Source organism: Sminthopsis crassicaudata, chromosome 4, assembly GCF_048593235.1.
Source record: "Sminthopsis crassicaudata isolate SCR6 chromosome 4, ASM4859323v1, whole genome shotgun sequence".
NCBI classification, from domain to species: Eukaryota; Metazoa; Chordata; class Mammalia; order Dasyuromorphia; family Dasyuridae; genus Sminthopsis; species Sminthopsis crassicaudata.
In genome coordinates, this window is record NC_133620.1 from 13,399,285 (window position 1) to 13,423,675 (window position 24,391).

The window sequence follows — 24,391 nt, forward strand, 5'->3', positions numbered from 1 at the left end:
TTATCTATACAAACAAGCATTTTAACTAATGAAACTAACCAAATTAACCAAATTAAAAGTTATATTACCCAACAAAAAGTGGTATATAAAAGGCCGATGGTTCTCCTCCAACTTCACTGACATTCTCAATTGCCTCAACATAAACAATAAGCATTGTTCCTCTAAGATTCATAGGCCTTGAGAGCAAAATCTTTAAAATCCACTTCAGATAAAGAAAAAGAACTTTCAAAAATTCAAATTCAATAAACATTGATTAAGGAGGGAAGAAACAAGTATTTATCAAACACGTGCTATACACTAGGCCCTATGCGATAGGCTTTCCAAAAATATCTTACTTAATCACTCAACAACCTTCGAAGATACTGTTATAGAGATGAGGAAATCAGACAGAGGTTGGATGACTTGCTTAGTATCAGTATGACTGTTAGTAAGAATCTAAGAATCTGAACCCAGGTCTTCCTAACACCAGATCCAGTGCCCTGAGTACTATCTCACCCGCTCTCTCTATTAATGGATTATGTCAGAAAATGGCATTGCAAAAATGAAAAATGACCCAGTCTATGACTATTACAGCCTAATGCGAGGGGGAAACACTAAAATAACTCTAAGTAAAATTAGAAAGAAGTCCTTTGGCAGCCTGGCCAGAACAGCCTGGGATACGGTGTAGAGGCGGGCAATGTTAAGGAGAAGCTGGAGGTCAAGGGCAGAGACAGGTCTGAAAGGGGGGGCACACCCATGCAGGGTTATGTGCACAGCAGAGAGGCTGAGATCAGAAGAAGAGAGTGTTCCATCAGAGCCAGAACAAAGAACGTGTGGAACTGGGGCCCAAAATCACAGAAGGCCAGGAAGGTCAGACTAAAGACAGGGAAGGGTTTTGAGCAGAAGGGGAATGAAGTATGACCAATTCGTGAGAAAAATCATATTAACAAAATGAAGACTCTTGTTATGTGCCTGAGAAAGTACAGAAAGAAAAGTATAGAAGAAAGTACAAAGAAAGTACAGAAGAAAGTAAACATTAAAGACCAATTAGAAGAGATCTGATAAAATTGAATTGTTGGCTTCTTCAATGGGAAAACATTATTTCTAACTCTTAAAAATGTTATTATTACTTGGGTAATTTGAAAGAGCCTACACAGATAGAAGGCTTAGGATTGAGTTGAATATGATGAGATAATCCTAAAAAATAAAACTGGGTAGAGAGAAGTAAATTATCCCACACCAAAAGGTTTGAAGTTACAGAGGAGGCAGGAGGGAGTGGAAGATGGTAGGAAGATTCTCATTGGAACAATTCCACAAATAAATAAAGAGGGATAACAACATATCTAAAGTGATATAAAGCACAAAACTCGGAACTTACAAAGAGTGAGGAGATCAAGGGATAGGATAATTATGGGACGGACTCTTAAAAGGGAGCAGATCAAGAAACAGGAGGGAAAGGAAAGAAGATAATGGAGGGATTTTTAGAAGATGGACAGATTAAGGAAGAAGAGAGTAAAGGCATAGAATAAGGGAGGGATTCTTAGATGATGTCTGGATTGAGGGGAAGTGGCAGTTATAAGTAAATTAGAATTCTGAGGAGGTAGAGGGTAAAAAGAGAGAGAGAGAAAGAAAAGTCAATAAACACTGAGAAAAGTAGAGTAGAGAGAAATACTCAAATGTTAACTTTGAATGTAAATGGGATGAACTCACCCATAAAACAGAAACAGCAAAACTGATTAAAAAACCAAAATCAAAAAAAATTTTTAATATAAGAATTTCTTTTTTTAATCTTTTCCCACTTAATCATATTTTTTTCCAATTACCTTTTATAGTTTTCAACATTCATTTTTGTAAGATTTTGAGTTCCAAATTTTTTCTCCCTCGCTCCCTTTCCTCCTCCCACCGCAGGACTGCAAGCAATCTGATATGGGTTATACGTGTCTAATCACCTTAAACATTTCCCTATTAGTCATATCGCCAATATGGTATTTACAAGAAACATTTAAAAATAAGAGAGACATAGAGTAAAAATAAAGGGCTAAAGTAGAATTTTTTATGCTTTAGCTGATGCAAAAAAAAAAAAAAAAAAAAGCAAGGGTAGCTATCATGATCTCAGACATGTTAAAGTTAAAATAGATTTAATTAAAAGAGATAAACAAGGAAACTATATTATGATAAAAGGTACCATGGGAAAATGAAGTAATGTCAATACTGAACCTATATGCACCAAATACTATAGCATCTAAATTTTTAAAAGAAAAGCTAAACAAATTACTTATGGAAATTGATAATAAAAATATAACAGTGGAGAATGTCAATCTTCTCCTGTCAGAATTAATTAAATCTAACCAAAAAAAAAAAGTCAAAGAGATGACTAAAATCTTAGCTAAATTAGATATGTTAGATAACTGGAAAGAAATGAATGGGAATAGAAAGGAATATTCCTTTTCCCACTGGTACATAGTATCTTTACAAAAACTGACCATATGTCAGGGCAGAAAAAACTTTATAGTTAAATGCAAAAAAGCAGAAATATTAAATTTTCAGATTATAATGAAACAAAAATTGTGTTTAAAAAGAGACCATGGAAACACAGTAATTTTAACTGGAGACTAAACAACCTAATCTTACCGAATGAGTGGATTAAAACACTAATCACAGAAATAATCAGTAATTTCATTATATTATGACAATATGGGACAACACACCAAAACTGATGGGATGCAACAAAAACAATAATCAAAGGAAATGTTTATCTCTAAATGCTTATAGTCAATAAAATAAAGAGCTAACTAATAAATTTAGGCATGTAATTAAAAAACTAAAGAACAAATTTTAAATCTCCACTTAATCATCCTAAAAGTAAAGTTGAAACTAATAAAACTGAACGATGAAACTAGGATAAAACGTTGAAATTAAGATAAAATAGATGAACCATTGGTTAATGTGATTTTGAAAAGAAAAGAAAATCAAATCACTAGTATCAAAAATGAAAAGGATGAATATACCACTAATAAAGATATAACTAGAAGGAATTATTTTGCCCAATTATTCACCAATAAATTTAATAATTTAAGTGAAATAGAAGAATATTTAGAAAAATATAAATTGCCTATGTTGACAAAAAGGACATAGTATATCTAAATAACATATTTTGGGAAAAAAGAAACTAAACAGGTCAAAATGGATACATAACCTAGATATAAAGGTAGATACCATAAAAAAATTAAAAGAACATGGAACATGTCTATTAGACATACAGATAGGAGAAGATTTTATAAGTAAACAAGAGATGCAGTACATTGTGAGGTGTTATATGAACAAATCTGATTACATTAAAATTTTTAAATTTGATTATATAAAATTTTTTAAAGTTTTATTTATAAAAATAAGGCCAATGGATTCAAAATAAGATGGAAAGCAAAAAAATGGGGGGAAATTTTTATAGTTTCCTCAAATAAAGAGAATCTCAAGTCTCAAATATGTAGAGAATTTTACAAGAATATGAGTCATTTTCAATTAATTAATGGCCAAAGGATATGAATGGCAGATTTTCAATGAAGAAATCAAAACTATATACAACCATGCAAAAAAATATTCTAAATGACTATCAACTAAAGAAATGAAAATTAAACTAACTTGGAGATATTGTCTCACACCCATTGGATTGGCTAAAATGACAGAAGGGGAAATTGAGAAATGTTGGAGGGGATGTAGAAAAATTGGGCCCCAGACACGCTATAGATGAAACTGTGAGCTGATCCAACCATTTTGTAGAATAATCTAGAATTATACCCAAAGAGTTACAAAATGTGTATACCCTTTGACCAGCAATACCACTATTAAGTCTGCTTCCCAAGGCGATCAGGGAAAAAGAAAAAGAACTTCTACGTCCTAAAATGTTTGTAGTAGCTTTATTTATGATGGCAGAGAACTGGAAATTGAGGGGAAGCCCATCAATTGGGAAATAGCCAAATAAATTGTAATATATGATTCTTGTTAAACTATTAGTGTGTTATAAGAAATGATGAGCAGGTTGATTTTAGAAAAACTTTGAAAGATTTACATGAACTGATGCAGTAAAGTGAGCAGAACCAGGAGAATAAAATATTTTGAAACTTCATTGGACTGAAATAGAGGTATTTACATTTGGACATTTTTTAAATTATCTAAGGAAATCAAGACTTCTATTTCAGTCCAATAAAGTTTCAAAATATTTCTCTATTAATAATTAAATATATTAAGTAAATTAAAAATTAAATATAAAAAATAACATTGCAAGAAAGCAGAAATAGTCACAGATAATAAGATTTTATTGTCAAAACACAAAACATAATTCCATAAAAGATAATGTGAAAATACTTTTTCTTCCCTAAAAATCATTATCTTAATGAAAAGTTACTAGGCAAATGTTTTGCCTAGATATAAAATAAATACATGAATTAGTGTTAAGCTTTTTTAATGCAAGCAATTAATATGACAACATTGCCTTTTTTAATCAATAAAAATTTCTTGCACGTATACATGTAATGTGTGCATGGTATACATCTCTTCCCTCAAAGAACCTACAAATGCTATCAAAACACACGAAAAACTGAATGTGTAAATTTGACAAAGGCTAGAATTAACTGGAGTACCTACCAGTGCAATCCTGAGCAACGTAAATTGTTATTCCTTGTAAATCAGGGTGTCTTGCCTCTTCAACTGCTTTTCTATAAAAGAAGAACAAATATATGATTCTCCTTTAAAATATTAAACAGAATTTTCAGACAGTAACCAAAGCCCACTTAACCTCAAGCAGAGCTTTTTATTTCTGGCCTTTTTATTTCTGTAGTGTCGGACTGCGACCTGGACGATCCTAAGCAATTCCCATAACCTGTCTCGGTCTCGGCATCTTCGTTGGTAAAGAAAGATTAAGAATAGAACTTGCCTTTCAGTGTTATTAGGGGGATTCAATAACACCTACTGCACTTTGCAAAGACTTTCTAGTCATTTTAAGTTATCATCCCACTGAATTCAAAGTCAACAAAAACACTTCTAAGTTTTTACAAGGTGCAGGGCAAACAATACCAGAATTCATTTCAAAGGAGTAAACATCCTAATTAAACTAGCCAAAGAACAGTGACAACCGGTGTAACTTCATGCACTAACAGCAGCCAGTCCTGCTCCAAAAGCCTGGGGCAGAGAGACAGACAGGCTCCTGAAGGCTCCACCCACAGGACAGGAGGGTCTACCATACTTAAAAAGAGGCTCTGCGAGTGCTGCCAGGGATAAATCAGCCCGCTTCCCAAGGATCAGAGCCAGGAGACTGGCCTTGGTGCTGAATTTGGGGCCACACCAGCCCATGAACCCAAAACAAGAAAAATGAGTGCTGATGGCTCCCTTCTCCCATCTGAAGGTGGGAAGAATCTCAGCTGTCGCACCACCCACAAGCTCGGACAATTTAATCTAGAGATCATCACCAGAACCACCTTCTGGGCCCAGTCTCTCCCTGGTGACTCCTGTTGCAGCTGGAAGCTCCCCTCCAGCCATGAGGACCCCTGAGCACATTTCTACATCATGCTTCTGCTCATACAGGAACGAAGCCTGTTCTCCTCAAGGTTCTCACTGCAAACAAAATCAGAACGACCACAGAAGCTGCGGTGGAAGGAGCAGACCAGGCTCTCAGAGGGGAGCAAAGAGCCGGGCAAAGCAGGCCTTAGAGGCCCAGAGATAGCAAAATGGATCCCTCTGGGGGAGCACCTGGTTTCTCATGTTTCCATGCTCATGGAATTGGCAAGAAAGACCACCAAGAAAACTGTCAGTATAGACACAATCAATAATAACTCACATTTATGCTATTAGGTTTGCAAAGGATTTTAAAGGTATGAGCCCACTTAAATCCTCACAACTGCCCTCAGAAATGAATACTAGAGTTATCATCATTTTACAGGGGGAAACTGAGGCAGGTAGTGGTTAAGTGACATGCCCAAATTCATATAGCTAGGAAGTGTTGGATTGGTAGGAAAATTCTATAAAAAACATCAAATTAAATTAACACAAACTTTGATATAAATACAGAAATAAGCAAGGATGGCAAAAAATATATCAGAAAGCACAGGTCAAAAACAATGAGAGACTCAAAAGACATGTGGATTATTCTAAGTCTCATTTCTACATCAGGAACACAGATTTATAAAAAAAAAAAAAAAAAGGACAGGAGAGAATGAGGAAAGGGGAGCAGGAGGTGAGAGAAAGGACAAGGAAGGAGGAAAGAAGAAAGAAAGGGAGAAGGAGGAAAAGGGAAGAAGAGAGAAGAAGGAAGGGGGAAGGAAGGAGGGAAGGGAAGAGTTTGGGGAGAAGGAGGGAGAGCACATTTCTTGGTCCACCATCAATCTGCCTCAAGGTGAGGAGATGGTTCTGGTTTATCAACGCCCAGCCAGCAAAGTCTGCCAACTGCTGCCAAGCTACAAAGCCTTGGGACCAGCCACGACCTGGACATCCGTGACCGGGACATCCATGGCCGCAACCTGGACACCCGTGACCTGGACATCCATGGCCACGGCTTGGACATCAGTGGCTACTGCTTGAGGACCAGCCTCACTAAAAGCTGGCAGGCTCCTTACCTAGGTTGGTCCCAGGGCCACACATTTGGGGTCACACCCAATTAACCCCCTAACACCACTCAGGGAGCCCCCATTCCGCTGGCCTCAGAAATCTAAGGCATAGGAGTGGTAAGGGAAATACGCAGCCACACAAAGTGTGTATCCATGGTATCTCTGCAGAGCCTTTTCCCAAAGCTCTTTTAACAGAAACTATATTTTTTAAATTTATTCAGGAACCCTTATGACCTGAAGAGGTGAGTTTCCAACTGAAGGTACAGAAGCCGTGACAAGATTCACGTGGGGAATAACCATAGAGAGAGATTGGGTCAACTCCCCAAAAGTATTTCTAGTGATGTTTCCTAGGTTATCTTCCTATTCTACAGATTAAATTAGGTTCGAGAAGATACGTGTGCCAGTCTACACTGTCATGATGAGATGGAAGGCCTTATGAATTGCTCTACTTTTCATAAATCCCATACCAACTCGGGAACAATAAATATCACTCGATCATTATGCTGATGAAACAAAAACTAGACAACAGGAGCTAATCTGCCACTTTAATGGTTTGGTTTGTAAAATGTCGAAGTGGAGGAAGCCATGAGTCAAGACTTAGGAAAAATTTAAAATTGATCGATGTGTCTAACTGGAATAATTTACGCCTGCACCTTGACCTCTTACACTTGGATGACATATTAATGATTCCGTTTATGACAATACTGGGACATGCACAGAACACCTGAGACCATAAAAAACAAAAAATCAAGTAGTATCCAAATAAATGGCACATAAAAAGGCAAAGTAGAGTGAAATTTGACTTTCGACTTTTTTCCGCCCACACTGAATGTCACAGACCCTTTACTTTTACTATGATGTAATTATAATATTAATAGTCCCATACATTTACAGTTCACAAGGATTTGATGTGTGCAAAGAAATGCTGAAAACATCAATTTTAGCTCTGACATTTCATTACACCATCAGTACATTACAGCCCCCAGGTTACAGTATTAAAAAAAATCTATAATGTTATGCATGTTCCAAGGTTGAAAGAGTTGTTAGTTTTTAGAACATTTCAATAAGGTGCTCTATCGACTGAAAGCCCGAGCTTTAAAGAGACCTTGGCCATTGGCGACCAACGGGGGGGAAAGGGGCTTGTCTCAGTAAATAAACTGAATGGGCCATGAGCTGGCGCGCGCGAAGAAAAAGAATTCTTTACAGTGATGTCTTAGAACTGTTAAAAATTAAAAGCTCTACTCTAGCTGGAGGAAAGCTTAACATCTTTTCCGTCCCCCACTACCTTCTCCCCCTCTCTCTCTCTCTGTTATCTTTGACTCTCTGTGTCTGTCTGTCTCTTTCTGTCTTTGTCTTTTTATCTCTCTCTCTCCTTCTCCCTCTCTCTCCCACTGTCCCCCTCCTCCCTCCCTCTCTGTCTGTCTCTGTCTCTCTCTCCGTTTCTCTTTTCTCTCTGTCTCTCTCTCTGCTTCTGTTTCTGTCTCTGTCTCTCTCTCTCTCAGTCCCTCTGTTTCTCTCTGTCTCTCTTTCTCTCTGTCTCTGTCTGGTTCTCTTTCTCTCTCTCTGTGACTCTGTCTCTGTCTCTCATTGTCTCTGTTTCTCTTTCTCTTTGTCTCTCTCTCTCTCTTTCTCTCTTTGTCTCTGTCTCTCTCTGTCTCTGTCTGTCTCTCTCTCTGTTTCTCTCTGTTCTGTTTCTTTCTCTCCCTTCCCCACCCCCTCTTCCTCTCATCCCCTCCACTGGCTGACTGACAAGCTCTGGCCCACAAGGGGACTTTCCAGGGGACTTTACCTCAGAATGTGGGCGACCACAGCGGGGCCGTACCAATCTCCGGCTGCTTTCCCAGACTTCTTCCCGTGTTCGATGAGCTGATGCAGGCCAAAGCAGGCCAGGGGAGAATCGGCGAACCATGAGATGATCTTCCGGTGGCAGCTCTCCTCCCCGTCCCCGTCATCGGAGCCCCTCCGGGGCGGCTCTTTAATGGGGGACGGGTCTTGGGGCGCCCTCTCTCCCGTGAGGGACGCTTCCAAGGAGGCTGTGAGTTTTTTGACGGTGTGAGACGTCCAGGATTCCGAATCTGAGTTGTCGACGTCCAGGGCGTCTGGCCAGGTCCAGGCTAGGGTAGTTTCAAAACAAAGTGTTCATTTTTTTAAGCAGCCAAACTTTCAACAAGCTTATAAAGAGAGACGCAGCCATTAAAAGCAATAACCATACCTCGCATTGGGCAGACCACAATTTTCAAGTCGTACTTGCAATGACCTCTACCAACTATTTCTAGTTTTTCCCATCAAAAACCAAAGCAGATTTTGCAAGAGATTATGGCAACCTTTATGATATTTAAAAATAGCAAAAAAAAAAAAAAAAAAAAAACTTTATTAGAATGAAATTTTTCTGTACTTGCAGATTATACTTAATTTTTTTCCCTAGATTTTCTTTTTCTAGGAAAAAAATTGTAGAGGTGTCATGATGACATAAACTTGAAAGCGACCCTGGCCAGCATTGAGGAGATCTGAGTTCTGGTCAGCCATGTCCAAACATTACCCATGAGGCTTGATCCTGAGTGAGCCACAACCTAAATGGGTCTCAGTTGGGAGAATGGACCAGATCACGGGTTCTGAGTCTGGGATTTTTCCAGGTTTGTGAACTCGAATAGGAAAAATGTACATCCTTATTTTGTTCGTCTCCAGCCAATGTTTGCATTTCCTTCTGAGCCTGGTCTATGGGTTCCACCAAACTGCCAAAGGAAGCACAGCCCAGAAAGGCCGAGCGGCCCCCAGCTCTCCCTTGTCCCTCTCGGGCTCTTTCTCCAAGCTCCAAGGGAACATCTCCAGTGTTGACACTGAGGAAACTCACCTCCCCGCTGTCAGGTGAGACAGGCCACTCAAATGTGGGATGTCACTCAGTCACCTGGGACCGGGGGGTCCTGACGGGCAGAAAGTCCCTGTAGCGTAAAAACGCATTTAAAAAATGCTCAAGTCTGCAAAGGCCTAAAGAAAACACACAGACATGGTTGTGACAGGCTGTAGCGTGGGAGCAAGCGGACAGTGCCCTCTAAGGCGACAAAACGAGCCCCGGAAGCAGAAAGTCCATTATCGGGGCAGATCCCTCGGTCTGGCCCAGCGTCACCTAGTACTGTAGCGAAACTGCCCCAGAAAAACATAAAGATTTTCAAAGAACTGATTTTGTCACCAAAACAATGACCTTATTTTAAAGTCCTACCATTAGCAAAATGAGAGAAAGTATTGCTTACACTTATGATATATATACATAGACACACTTTATTCACACATGCAACTTAAAAAGCTCAAAACTCAGTTCACCAAAACATGTTTGGGGAAGTAAATATTAGAATTACATGATCAGATAATGTAGTCCTCCTAAAAAATATAAATCAGGAATAAGCCAGGAATTTTCTCTCAGTTTAATCGTTAAAAATAAAAACAAAAATCAATATTACAGCAGGTAATTATGAAATAAATCCAAGCAAAATGTACCTCATTGTCTGGGCAGGAGAAATTCTAACCTAGCCAAAGGGGAGAGGAAAACCAGAGTCGGACTGAGAGTCACGGCAGGTTTTTCAGGCTTCCTAAACCTTATACGTGGGGAGGAATCCGATCATGACAAGGCCGAGGATTCAAGCGTCTTATGGATAATTAATAAGAAAAATGAAAATCCCGTACACTGCTCAAACACCAATGCGGGGGCAGAACCAGGGGAGGCAGGTCCACCCCTCCCCAGGCCCTTTCTCTTTCTCCAATTTGGGCTTGAAGGACATTTCCAGGGACCTGCCCACCTCCTGCAGCCAGGAGACTCAGAGGCAGCACTCGAACCCAAGTCTCTCTGGGACTCTCTTTTTACAAAAACGGAAAGTAGCAGGGAAAATGAGGAGTGAACAAAGCCCCAGGGAGGTGCTGGGGGGCCACAAGCTGCAGTTGCTCAGGACCAGCAAGGACTGGCCCACACAGTGGGTGGGATGAAAGAGAACTTCCAGAAAATGGGCAATCTGAAGAGGACACAGATGGTCAGAGAAGGACAGGGGCTCCAGGACAGTAAGCCTGAGGCCCACTCCAAGAAAGGCCCCAGAAGAGGAGAACCTCCTAGGGAGGATGGCCTCCGTGCTGTCCCTGGGGCCCTCAGTGCTGTCCCTGGGGCCCTCAGTGCTGTCCCTGGGGCCCTCAGCCATGTCACAGGTTCCAGATCCCTGCCATGAGCTCAGATTCAAGACAGGAGAAGGCAGAGATTGGCCGCCATCTGCATGATGAGAAGGGGGAAGACATGTCCATCACACGTACAAGGAAGGCCTAAAACAAGGCTAAATGTCTGCCGACTGTGATACAGCAGGCGCCAGGAGAGATCATTAAAGGCCTTTAATCAATTAGACAATGAAGGACAAGGGGAAAAGTGGCGCAACAAAGGCTGAGTGCCTTCCTCCTCAACATCCTGTTGCTCTCCCAGCATCTGGAAACAGGGAAGCAGGAAAAAGGGGGGCAGGTCCAACGAAGGGACCTGGACTGGGCTCATCCCTCAAGACTCACCCGGAGAGACGACCAAGGTGAGGAGAAAGGGAGGCAGGGATGGAGAGAGAAAAAAGAAACAGAAAAGAAAAAAAGAGACAGAGAGAAAAGAAAAGAGACAGAGTGAGAGAGATAGAAAAAAGAGACAGAAGAAACAGAAGAGAAAAGAGAGAGCAGAAGAGAAAAAAGAAAGAAAAGAGAGAGAGAAGAAACAAGAGAAAAGAAACTGGAGAAAGGAAGAGACAGAAAGAAAAAAAGAGGACAGAAAGAGAAAAAACAGACGAGAAAAAAGAGAGGAGAGACAAAAGAGAGAGGAAGACAGAGAGAAAAAAAGAGACAGAGAGAAAAGAAAGAGAGAAAGAAGAGAAAAAAGAGAAAAGAAACAAAATAGAAAAGAAGAGACAGAGAAGAAACAGAAGAGAAAAAAGTGAGACAGAGGAGAAATGGGAGGCAGAGAGAGAGGATGGGGACTCTGGAGGAGAGAAGCTGAATCTCCATTAGAAGTGGTCAATGTTTCAGCAGGTTCTGCTAAAAAAAAGTTTTATTATTAGGAAACTACTGGGGGAGGGGAGGGTCAACCAGAAATGCAGGGACAGCTTTTAAAGGCTTAGATAAAGTGCTAAGAGGAGGCAGCAGGGACAAGGAAGCCCACACACTGACCTCCCCTGGTCCAGAAAGCACCTGCCACGGGCTGTAGCAGACAGTCCAGGAAATAAATCCCCAGGAAAGCCGATGGCCTGGCCACAAAGTCCGGTGGCCCGGCCCAGCCCGGGAACAAGGGCACGCCCACACTTTACCTCGGCCCAGGAAGTGGAGAATGAGCCCCTGAGCCAGGAGCATCTGGCCGGTCCTCAGCGTGCAGCCCCAGCCGCAGTCTGTGGTCAGCGCCGAGCCCTCGATCTGAGGGAACTCCTCCCTGTAGGTCAGCCATATTCTAGAAATGAAGTCTCTGCGGAATTCCTCCACGTTCCCAGAGACGACCACGGGCTCGTTCTCTCCCGCCCACTGCGGCCGGACAGGAGCGGGTTCGTTCTCTTCTGTAAGGCAAGAGCAATTGTCAAATCCAACATGGAAATTCCTTGATGGAGTCACAGCGACAGAAAGGACTGGAGAAGACGCTGAGAAAAGTGGGCCTGTTAAAGATGTCTCTGGCTAAGAGAATGAGCCGCATTTGGGCGAGGACCCACTTAACAAGTCCGTCAGCGTGTCACTCCTGGCAGAGAATAATCACTCCAGAATTGAGCAGGAAAAGGACGTTGGGCCTGATAGAACTTGGGAAAGGCTGAAGTACTTCCAAGGACTCCCAGCAGCTCCACCCCACAAAGTGCGCTGCAGGGAAACTCCGGGGCTGGAGATCCCAAAGGCTTATGGGAAGATGGATGGAACAGGGTCAAATGGCGCAGGGAGAGGAGTCTACAATGGAGGGGTCTGGAGCTTCAGCTGAATGATGAGAATGGGAGGCAGACTGCCAAGGCTCAAGAAGCCAGCCAAAGGGCCGCAGTCACGAGCCTTCGCTGCGTCCCAGGCTCCCGCTGCTTCCTCCTTGACCCCTCACACCAGGGGACTCCCCCAAATCCTCCAGCCCCACCTGGCTTCTTTTGGGGGGCTCTCTTCCCCATAAGCTCCCTGAGGCCGGAACTCTCTCTTATCTGCATCTCTAGCACTCAGCCCCTGGCACGCATTGGTGCCTAATAAATGTTTTCTGAATGCTGACCCCCAGTCTGCAGGTGCTCTGGAGGAAAAGAAACGAGGCTCAGCTCCTGCTAACTAGTCCACCATCAGGAAAATGAGAATCCTCTGCAGCGGCAGCCAGCAGGAGAAGACAGCTCGGCACTAAGTGTGAGCCCGAAGGGGAGGCTGATGATGGGACGATGATGACCACCTGCGCTCAGGGCACGTTTACAGCGAATCCTGAGGGATTCGCAGCCTGGGCTCTCACCTTCAGACTTGAAGTGGTAGCACTTCCCCAGCAACAGGACGGGCGAGTTCCTGCTGAAGTACGTCTTGGTCTTCAGCACCCAGCCTGGGGAGGAAGAGAGGGAGGCTCCTTCAGGGAGGGCGGCGGCTTCCACATCCCAACAGCACTTTCTGGGCCCAGCTCCCTGCTCCCAATGAGCCATTATCTCTGTGTGCGTGTGAGGGAGGGAAAGGACTGACTGTGGAGCAGAGCAAAGGGCTCTGGGTTCCCTCGTTTCCACTGAAACCAAGCGGCCCCGAGAAAGCTACACTGTACAACAGAGAAAATGGCGGGCAGGTCAGTGCTCCTTCTGCAGCAAGGGCCGAGAAAGCTCTTGGGCCGGCTTTCAACTCAGCCGTGTTCTGAAGGGCCACCCTGTCCGAGGCCTGACTCACTCCTTCTGGCTCTTTACCCCCTGGCCTCCTCACAGGTCTCCCAGCCTCCAGGGCCCCCTGCCCCACACCCACCAGGTTCTTCCAAGACCTGCAGCTTTTTCACCCGGTGCGGATGCGGCCCAAGCGCCCCACAGACCCCTCAGTGCTGACAGACGTCAGGCCTTCACTAAGTGTTTTCATAAAGAACTAACTGGTTGTGAAAGGGGCCCCGCTCTCGGAGGCCCTCCCCATGAATACTGCTCACAGAGGGTGGAAGAACACCCCGGGAGGAGGAAGCCACAGAAGCGGGAGAGCGCCGGACACGGTCACCCCAGCTGGAAGCGGGGCCTCACCACGGGGGCGCCTCCTCAGCACGCTCCTCCCAGCGCGCCTCTCACTTCACTCTCCCCACAACCCCATGGGGTCGGGGCTGTCAGGAGGACGAGCCGGATCCCGGACTCCCCACTAACGGACATCTGAGAAAAGACTCAATGCAGCCCCTCCTGCCGGAGAGTCCGGCCCCGGCCAGGAGCTGAGGACACCAAGGACTCAATAATTCCACAACCGTGACAGCGACACTTACTGTATTTCATGTTGTTCCACGCTGACATAAATTTGGTTTTCAGTTTGTCGACTTCGTCTCTCCCTGTGGCCTCCATGTTCAAGTGAAGGGAAAGCCATCCCTTGGTCGCGCTCTTCGGGGGAGCTTGCTTATCTTCCTTTACACACAGAGAAAAGGTAAAAAAAAATGCTCATAAACACCGATTTCTAGCACACATGTACACACTTACACACATGCAAACATAGGAGATGAGAGCAACTGTCCTCAGGATGCCCAAATGATAAACACAACTAGGAAAGGGGCAATCAAAGGCCTTAATTTATAGAAATAGAAAGCGATCCAAGTTCCATGAATACTTAGTAATGAAAATGTTTAATTCCAAACACACAATAAAATGAGCACATTAAAACAAACAAAACATCTCTTCCAATCGCTCTCGACTGCACAGCAAAGCTGGCTAGAGTGTACATCCCCCACTCTGGAGATCATGAGCTATCCACACTTGGATTTTGTTTTTAGAGAAGGCCAGTGAATCCCCATAAAAAATAGGGCATTTTTCAGAATGGAACCATTTGCTCACATGAAACAGATCAGTTTTCATATGAATTTGAACCATTTTTATAATTGAGGCATTTCCTCCCATTCCTAAACTTTCCATCACTGAAATAACCATATTGCACTGAGCAGATTTAACTGTACAAGACAACACGGTCTGTGGCTCAGAGAGGACTCTTGGAGCTTTTTCCAAGGCAAGTCAGACTCAAAACCAAGAGTGAGGGATATTTTTTGAAGGAAAATTCATTATACTTGCAAATACTTGCATTCTTAGCAATAATACACAATTTACTTTCCATGGAAAGAATATTTCATGGAACATGAACCTTTCAAGTTATAAATATCTCCTTTAAAGTATTGATAAAATTATTTTTAACAACACACATAATATTTTAAAATGCTACTAATTGTGCTTTTTGTTTTGTCACAAAGTTCTTTCTTTTTGGCTTTAAAACAAGCCACCATTTTATAATCAAGTTGTTCATTCTGGTCAGTTTAAAGATATCAGCACTAGCAGTCTCTGCCTTTGCTCTCTCCCGGTGCAGATTTTCAAAGAAAGATATTTTACTTAATGGTCAGGGAAACAGGAAAAAAAAATGGGGGAAAAATACCCAAAGAACTGATTCACAGAAATCATCCTATAAATAGTCAATTTTCCACTTACATGACCTTACATGACTAGCATAATTACATGATTCATATACGTAAGTGTAAGTGGCTAACAACAGATTATGATAAATAGCATGTAGAGAAAACTTTTAGGTTTGCAAAATTTTTTAATTAAGTCATTTCACAATAACTTTGTGAGGTAGATGCTATTATTCTAACTTCCATTTTATAGACAGAGAAATTGAGGTTAAATGACTTGCCCAGAAATATGTGAGACTTAAATTCAGTTCTTCCTGATGCCCAATGAAGCACTCTAGCACTTAAAGGCTAAAAACGGAGCCAGGCCCAAAATTTAATATTGGCAAAGGGACCACCGTAGGGAGAAAGCTCCTCTCCCAGTGCAGGTCAGCGGCTCTTCCACAGTCTAGTCCTAGAAACTCACCAGGAGCACGAGGAGGTGAAAAGTCTCTCTGGCTCACTTGTTCAGGTCGTGTTGGATGTGAACAGGTATAGGATAAGCTCCCTTAATTTATTCTACTGTATGGGTGGGTTCTGAGAAAACAGACTGCTACAAAATCTATAGTTTAAGAGCTTAATTAGTAAAGAACTGGAGGACTGAAATGGAGAACTTCGGCACCAGACACTGAACCCAAGTTGCAAACCATCATCTCTACAATCTCTAACACAGGTTTTGGTTCCAAGGATCAGGTGGCAATATACATTGTTTGGAAGTCACATGGGAAAACCCATTTTTTTTCCCAGTCAAATAATGTTATAATTTTGGATCAGGTTCCAGGCTAGCCCACAAAAGTCTATTTAAGTAATCACCTCAAGCGTGACAAATCCTTGGAAACAGTATTCCTATAATGCAAGCAAATAAATCAAACAAGCAAATCACGAAACTTTAAAAACAGCCTTTTGTTCCATTTGTGAATGCTGACTTGTTTAACTGGAGGAAGATGAACAGGTAGATGGAGACTTCTAGGAAAATTCTGAAGATAATTTCTGGGATCTTTCAAAGAACATTAGAGGATGTCACTGGTTCTTTGCCATATTTGATTTCATTTTTTAAATGTTTTCTCTGACATCACAATGCACTGCAGGTGTTTATCTGACATTCTGATAAAAGGAAGATAGTTAATAGAATGTGTAAATGCCAGAAAAATGATGGCCTGTGGCACTTTTAGCCTAAAAACTCCTGGAAGAGGAAAATAAGGGATTAAAACTTGGAGCAAGGCCGATCTCCAGACTGGCCCCTAGACAGGGCTCTTTGGTTGCTGCTGTCCAGAGGGGAGGCGTGACAAGAATGGCGGCTTCTGAGTGGGCGGGGATTGTGGGGCGGGAAAGGACAGAAAAGAGGCAGTGGACAAATGGCCATTTATACAGAGGACGTTCAGAACTCGAGTGCTCACATGTGGCACAGGACAGAGCGCTGGGCCTGGAGGCAGGAAGCCGCCACTTCCCCAGTTCCAATGTGACCTCAGACACTCCCTGGCTGTGGGACCCTGGGCAAGTCCCTTCACTCTCTTTGTCTCCGTTCCTCTTTTGTAGAATGAACTGGAGAAAAAAATGGCAAACCGCTCCGGCATGTCTGCCAAGAGAAGCCCATGAGGTAACAGAGTCAAAAATGACTGAATCCTGTACATGCAAACACGCATGTAACAGTGAACAGATACATATGTGCATGTGCATCTACATACACACATGTTAATTGCTTATATACCTTAGATGTCAAACCCTTATCAGAGAAATTTAATTCAAAGATTTTTTTCCCGTTCCATCACTTCCCTTCTTATTCTAGAGTCATTGATTTTGTCTATGGAGAAGCTTTTCAATTTCACATAGTCAATTACCTATTTATCGTCTGCCTTTAACCTTTGATTAAAAATACATCATCTCCTATCCACAGCTGTAATATATGTTTCTCTTCTAATTTTAAAAAATGTGACCTTTATAATCACAAGCATCTTTAAAGGTACGAAGATGCTTGTGATTATAAAGGTCACATTTTTTAAAATTTTGTACCTTTAATTTCTCTCTCTAATCTTATTGTTATTGCAAGCATTTCCAAAACCATAACACATAATAGAGAGAATAGACTCTTTTGTCCTTTACTTCTATATGCAATAAATATGGTACTAGAAAAAACTCTAATGTTTTCTCCTTATGTATATTTTTGGTTTTGAATACTCTATGCCTACATTGTGTAGGGTTTTTAATAATAAATGAGTGGTTTTGTTGGGTTTTTGTTGTTGTTGTTGTTATAGGATTTGTCTGCCAGCACTCAAATGTTTTAGATGAGACATAGTTTTAGATAATTTTCTTTTTAATATATGTTGATTGTTTTCCTTATGTTGAACTGTCTTTGGATCATTGATATAAATCCAACTTTGACATGATAATTTCTGAAACGAACCACTATAGTCTGTTTGATAGACTTTTGCTTAAAATAAATTTTAATCAATATTCACTAATGATGCTGATCTATACTTCTGTTTTGTCCTTCCTTGGCTTGGGGATTAAGGCTATCTTTTCATAAAAGAAATCTAATAACAGTGCTTGCTTTTTCAATTTTTGAGAATAATTGTTGAGAATAATAATTGGTGTTAATTGATACTAATTGTTCTTTCAAAGTTTATAGAATTATACTGTCAGTCCATCAGGAAGAGGAGCTTTGTTTCCCACTCCGGTAGTCTTTTATAGCTAAGTCTACTTCCTTTTCTGAGTTTAGGTTACTTAAGAGCTCTACTAGGTCTTCTGTTAAAGTGCTGTTTTGTTTGTTGTTTTTTTTTTTTTAATTCTTTATTTTTAAGGTATTTCTCTAAATTGTATACTCAGTTTTATTAGTATATAACTTGCTAAAGTAGGTTCTGATAATTCTTTTTATTTCTCATTGTTAATTCACTTTGACATTTTGTTGATCTGATTTTTGTCCTTTTTAAAAAAAAGCAGACTGACCATTTATCAAAAAGAATCAGTTTTGGGGTTTACTTATTCCTGTAGTTTGTTGTTGTTGTTTCCAATTTATTTTTCCTATAATTCTAATATCTCCAGTTTGGTGCTTATTTTAAGTTTAGTTGTTTTCTAATTTTTAAAATGCATATCTAGTTCATCCTCTCTTTAGAAAAAGATGTTTTTTTTTTTTCCCCTGCAGACTGTTTTAGCTACAATTCCAAAATTCTGTACATTGTTTAATGATCTTTTCTTTAACATAATTATAGTTTGCTTTTTGACTCATTCATTACTTAGGTTTTTATTGTTAAGTTTATATTTGGGTCTGCCTTTTGTTTATGTTCCCTGAAGCAATTACTATTTGAAATTATATAATGGCTTGTAAAGGATGTTTATTATTTCTACCTTTTAATTTTCTTTGCAATGCCTGTGCCCTGATATACAGTCAATTTCTGTAACAGTTCCACATAGTACTAAGCTATATATTCTTTCATAGTTCCACTTAGAAGATATTATAAATTCTTTTAGCTCTAGTTTCTCCACGAATCTGTTCAATTCCATATTTTTCCTTTGTTCCACTTTCTTTTAGACTTGTCCAGTACTGAGAGAGGGAATATTACATTACTTTTTGTGTGTTTTTGTTGTTCAGTTACTTTTATCTTTAAAATTTTAGATGCTAAGGTATTTATAGCATATAAGCTTAATATTAGTATTCCTAATCATTTGTAGCCCATCATTCCTTTCAGCAGAATGTAGATTCGTTGTTTCTCTTAGTTATACTTGTTTTTGCTTTGTCTAACAGTATAACTGCAACTCTTGTTTTTTGGGGGGGATTCATCTTATAATAAATTTTTCCCAGTCTTTAGTTTTATCCTGCATATCTGTTTTTTGTTTGGGGGAGTGGTTTTGGTTTTAATGTTTATGGAAAACAACAGAATAAGGCATTTTGTTTTCTAATCGAATCTTTTCTTTTTCATCTTATTGGATTAAGTCCATTCACATTTAAAGATATGAGAGTTGGGTTTATATTTTCTGCCATTTGTCTCAAATACTGGATAGTTATTTTTTCTAAATAAAGATTTTTTTCTTTTTCCTCTGAAAATATAGTACTTTGTCTCTTCAATTATTTTAACTTAATCTACTTTAATGCAAATCTGTTCCCATTTCTCCCTTCCATTCATTGTCATCTAATTTTGTCCCTTTTCCTTAAAAATGAGATTCCTTTCCTTCCATTCCACACTATTCTCTTATCTTTTCTTTCTATTTTAGACTTTTATTCATTGATTTATGGTCATGCTACTTAGTTCTTCCCTTCTTTAATCTCTGCATTCACCATAAAACTAAAGTTTCTAAAGTGCCAATTTTGAGTTACTATTTCTTCTAAATAATTTCTATTATTTTGCCTCCTGGGTCCCCCTCTTCTATATTCACAATTAGAAATAGTGATTCCTGCAGATGATAGAGAGAATATCTTCTTATGATAGTTTTCTTTTCTTTACCCCATGATTATGCACATCATTAACAATCTTTGACTTCCCCATCATCAATTTTTTTTTTCATTTGCCATTAAATTTCCTTGATTCTTTTATGTCAGTTGCCCCAGAAGCTCTGATTCTCCTTCTCCGGAGGCAACCACTGTAAGCAAGAAATCCCTGAAGATTAGACCCATTGTCCTTGATTACTGTAAGAATGGCATTCAAAGCCCTTTATAACCTACTGCACTCCCATATTTCTGTATTTCTTATGCCTCATTTCCCCAGTGATTCTAGCCCCTCCACCGCTCTTTTCTGGCTATTTTCTCTGTATTCTCCATGCCTGGGATTCTTTCCTTTCTCCACTCCAAATCCTGAGTTCCTTGGTTTCCTTTAAGACTCAACTAAAATCCTATAATGTCTTTTAAGTATTTCCATTTTATCTTATTACCAATAGGATAAAAATATAAATAAATATTTTATTATATATTATTTATTATATTATTATTATATATTATTTATTAAATAAATATAAATAAATATTTTATCTATTTATTTATAAATAAATAGCCTGTTTTCTATATATTTCTTTGCTTCATTTCCCTCATTAGATCGTCTTTTATTTTTTCTATCTAACCCTAACATAGAATCTAGAACATAGTAGGTACTTAATAAATGTTTATTAAAGTAAACTGTTTACCTCCCTGTATTCTGCTATTTGGGTAGTTTAAAAACAAGTAATTTATTTAGACTATTTTCTTTCTTAAAGCACCTCAAATGCCTCTTTTTATTGAATGTTCTTTGTTCATTAAGGGTTAGGCTCAGGCTTGAAGTGCTTCTTGATCTTCAGAACACATTATTCCAAATCCTGCCATGGTTCTCTGGGTGCAGAAGAGGCCTGTGTTATGCAAGCTTTTTTTTCCCTCTCTCTCTCTATAAATCTCCAGATCACTTGCAGAATTTGTTTGCAACATAGAGGTTTGTTCTGTTCTGGAGGCAATGGGTGGATCCTTCTGACTGGCACGTTGTGTTCTGGGTCCAGAAGTTCTGCACAACCTTCCCAGCTCTGAGCTGATGTGTTTTCCTGGGTCCTCAAATATCTCTGTGTATCCTGTCTTCAAGATCAATATGCTTTGCTAGTATAGAGATCATGTTTCATGTTAACATTTGCATTTTTTGCTTCTCCTCTTTTATGTATTTGCATCTCCTACTGATTATTTTCCTTGGTTTCTTTAGTAAGACCTAACCCTATGGATTAAAGTTATTCTATCCTGAAGAATACGTTTGTTGTGCAGGCCATAAATCCCAGTTTAACAATTCTTGTTTCTCTTTTAAACCATTCAGGAACATCCCGATGGGATTCTGTCTTCTCTTGGGAATCCACAGGCCCTCTGTTCCCAAGTTTCTACAGTATTTATTCAGAAATGTCTGGACTCTTTTAGCTGATCTGAAGCCCTCCTCTTTCCCTGCTTATGCTCCAGTCTTTAAGTGAATTTTCTATCTCCTGAAACCTCCATAAGCTCCTTAAAGGCAGGGGTTGCCCTTTGCCTCTTTTTGTATCCCCAGCATTTTAAGGCTGTTGTCGTTTGTCCTTCCTTCTCAAAGAGGAGCATTTAGGGTTAGACATTAGAGAGGGGATGCTGTGACCTGCAAGTGACTCGGACTGTCCCCTCCAGAGCCTTCTGGTCAGTAGTCAGAGAGAGATCAGGACACCTGCAGATGGTCCAGGCCTTTTGAAGCTAAGGACTTGGACAAGTCTGTTTGTCTGAGGCGGCGCCCGGTGATTCAGGCTGGGAATCTGTCATCTCCAGAGGTCATGGTCCTCAGCAAGAATGATGGGCAGGGCAGCACAGAGAGGACGGAGGGAAGGTGGGAACTCACCTGATGCTCTCCCACCCGCTCCAAACTTATATTAGAGCGAAAGAACCCCAAAAAGACAGAGGAGAACATTTTCCAGCCAAAGACAACTCAGAAGCCTAGCAGAGGAGGTCTGTGACCAGGGTGGGAGTCCAGCGGGCAGTCCCAGACCCACACCCACACCCAGCCCTGAACCTGGACTCAGACCCAGACCTGGTCCCAGTCCCAGCCCCAGCCCAGGTCTGGCCTGCTAGAGGCTTCCAGACCTCTTAGCCCAGAGACATCAGAGAAGACTTGGAAGGTCAGTGGAGAAGGTCTGTGGCAATCCCAGTGCAGCCCCGGTCAGCAGAGCCCCAGCCCAGCCAGCATGCTAGACCCCACAGCTACAATGGAGTAGGGACAATCCTAATAGTTCCAGGGCAGAAAAGAAGGCTCCTGGTCAGATTCCTGGAAGAATCTCCGAACACAGCTGTAAAAAACCCCTGAAGCTTGAGCCAGTTTTGCTTTTTAAGGCATTCTCCTCATTAGTTTTGCACAGCATAATAAATTTGGAAATATATTTAGAAGAATTGCACCTGTTTAACCTATATCTGCTTGCTTGCTTTCTTTGAAAAGGGGCATAGGGAGGAGAAGGAAAAATATTTGAAACACAAGGTTTTGCAAAGGTCTGTGTTGAAAACTATCTTTACATGTATTTGAAAATATAAAATGATATTTAAAAACAACAACAAAAGACACCGATCACTTCCTGAAAGAGATCTCAAAGTAAAAACTCCCAGGCATGTCATAGCCAAATTCTGGAACTCCCAGATCAAGGAGAAAATATTGCAACCATCCAGAAAAAAAATTCAAGAATAGTGGAGCCACAGTCAGGATAACACAAGATTTAGCAGCTTCTACATTAAAGGACCAGAAGGCTTGGAATATGATATTTCAAAGAGCAATGGAACTAGGATTGCAACCAAGAATCACCTACCCAGAAAAACTGAGCACGATCCTTCAGAGGAAAAGGTGAATGAAGAGAAACTGAGGATTTTCTGAGCAGGACCAGAAGATCATTATATACTTCAACAACAATACTGTATGAGGATCAATTCTGATGGACATGGCCTTCTCCAACAATGAGATGAACCAAATCAGTTCCAATAGAGCAGTAATGAACTGAACCAGCTACACCCAGTGAAAGAACTCTGGGAGATGCCTATGAACCACTACGTAGAATTCCCAATCCCTCTAATTTTGTCCGCCTGCATTTCTGATTTCCTTACCAGGCTAATTGTTCACTATTTCAAAGTCCGATTCTTTTTGTACAGCAAAACAACTGTATGGATATGTATACATATATTGTATTTAATTTATGCTTTAACATATTGAACATGTATTGGTCAACCTGCCATCTGGGTGGGGGAGGAAAGGGGAAAATTGGAACAAAAGGTTTGGCCATTGTCAATGCTGAAAAATTACCCATGCATATATCTGGTAAATAAAAAGCTATAATAATAATAATAAAAGAAGTCTGAAGGAAAGCAAAATTAGATTAAAAAAAGAAATTGAGGATTTTCAAGCATTCACAATGAAAAGATCAGAGGTGAATGGACAATCTGATTTTCAAATACAGGGCTCTGGAGAAACAGAAGGAAGGAATCGGGAAAGCTATATCACAAGGGACTTAATAAGGTTTATCTGTTTACATTCCTACATGAGAGGATGACACTTGTAACTCATTAGAGAGTTCTCATTATTATGGTCATTAGAGGGAGTATATGTAGACGGAGGGTAAGGGTGAGAGTTGAATAAGAAGAGATAATTTTTTTTTAATGGTGAAATTAAGGGGTGAGAGAGAAGAAAGGGAAAAGGAAAAAAAAAAAGATATTGCAAAATATCTGCCATAAAAAAAAGGAGGCAGGAAAAAGCTTTTACAGTAGAGGGGCAGAGGAACAGAAGAGAGGGAGGGAGTGAATCTTACTTTCATCAGAATTGGCTCAAATAGGAAACAACATACATACACAATAGGGGTATGGAAATCTATCTCATCCTGCAGAAAAACAGGAGAGAAATGAGATATGGCAAGGGGAGGAGAGTGATAAAAGAGAGGGAATATTGGGGGAAATGATCAGTAGCAAAACAGTTTTTGAGGAGGGACAGGGTGAAAGGAAAGAATAAATGGGGGGGAGCAAAGTATATAATTAGCAAAAATAATTGTTAAAAAAAACTTCTGAAGCAAGTTTCTCTGATGGAATGTTATCGTCCTCTGGGAAATGATAAGCAGAATGTTCTCAGGGGGAAAAAAAACCCGGAAAGTCCTCCCTGAACAAAGTGAAATGTGCTGTATACAAAGTAACAGCAATGTTCTGGGATGAACGACTGCTGTTCTCAGTAGTACAACCATCCACAACTACTCTGAAGGACTTATGATGAAAAATCTTATCCACACCCAGAGAAGAAACTGACTGTCTGAATAGAGATCAAACATTCTCTATTACTCTCTCTCTCCTCCCTCTCTCCCTCTCTCTCCTCCCTCTCTCCCTCTCCCTCTCCCTGTCCCTCTCCTCGCTCTCCCTCTCCCTCTCCCTCTCTCTCTTAACTCAGTTTTTCTGGAGGGTTTTTATTTCCATTAGGGTGAGAGATTGTTTTCTTTTACAACCTAACTATTATGGAAATGTTTTGCATAAATTCACATGTGGGTTCTTAACTGTGGACGAAAATAAGGGAGAGAATCTAGAACTCTAAAATCTTAAAATCTTAAAAACAAACATTAAAAAAAAAAAGTGTTTTCGAATGCACCTGGGGGAAATTATTAAATAAATAAATTTAAATTTAAGGGAAAAAAATGAAAGACAAACAATAACAGCAGCAACATCCCCGACATTTGGCTGGGGAAGGAGGGAGTGGGAGACAGCAAAGGAAAGAGGGAGAGGATAAAGTTGAGTTTTGTGGAAGCTGGACTATAGTGGGTGGCGGATGAG

At 40.5% G+C, this 24,391-nt stretch overlaps 1 protein-coding gene across 4 annotated transcripts in view; it reads right to left on the reverse strand.

Annotated features, from left to right (window-relative positions):
- Positions 1 to 24,391, reverse strand: part of ATG4C (autophagy related 4C cysteine peptidase) — a 66,951-nt gene that overhangs the window by 31,052 nt on the left and 11,508 nt on the right. For all 4 annotated transcript variants that reach the window (XM_074265758.1, XM_074265757.1, XM_074265756.1 and 1 more), the window contains exons 3-7: positions 14,002 to 14,137; positions 13,027 to 13,110; positions 11,885 to 12,124; positions 8,365 to 8,689; positions 4,621 to 4,691 (exon numbers count right to left, since the gene is read on the reverse strand). In XM_074265758.1, the coding sequence (XP_074121859.1) occupies positions 4,621 to 4,691; positions 8,365 to 8,689; positions 11,885 to 12,124; positions 13,027 to 13,110; positions 14,002 to 14,077 (796 nt within the window). In that variant the 5' untranslated portion in view covers positions 14,078 to 14,137. The remainder of the gene's footprint in view (positions 1 to 4,620; positions 4,692 to 8,364; positions 8,690 to 11,884; positions 12,125 to 13,026; positions 13,111 to 14,001; positions 14,138 to 24,391) is intronic.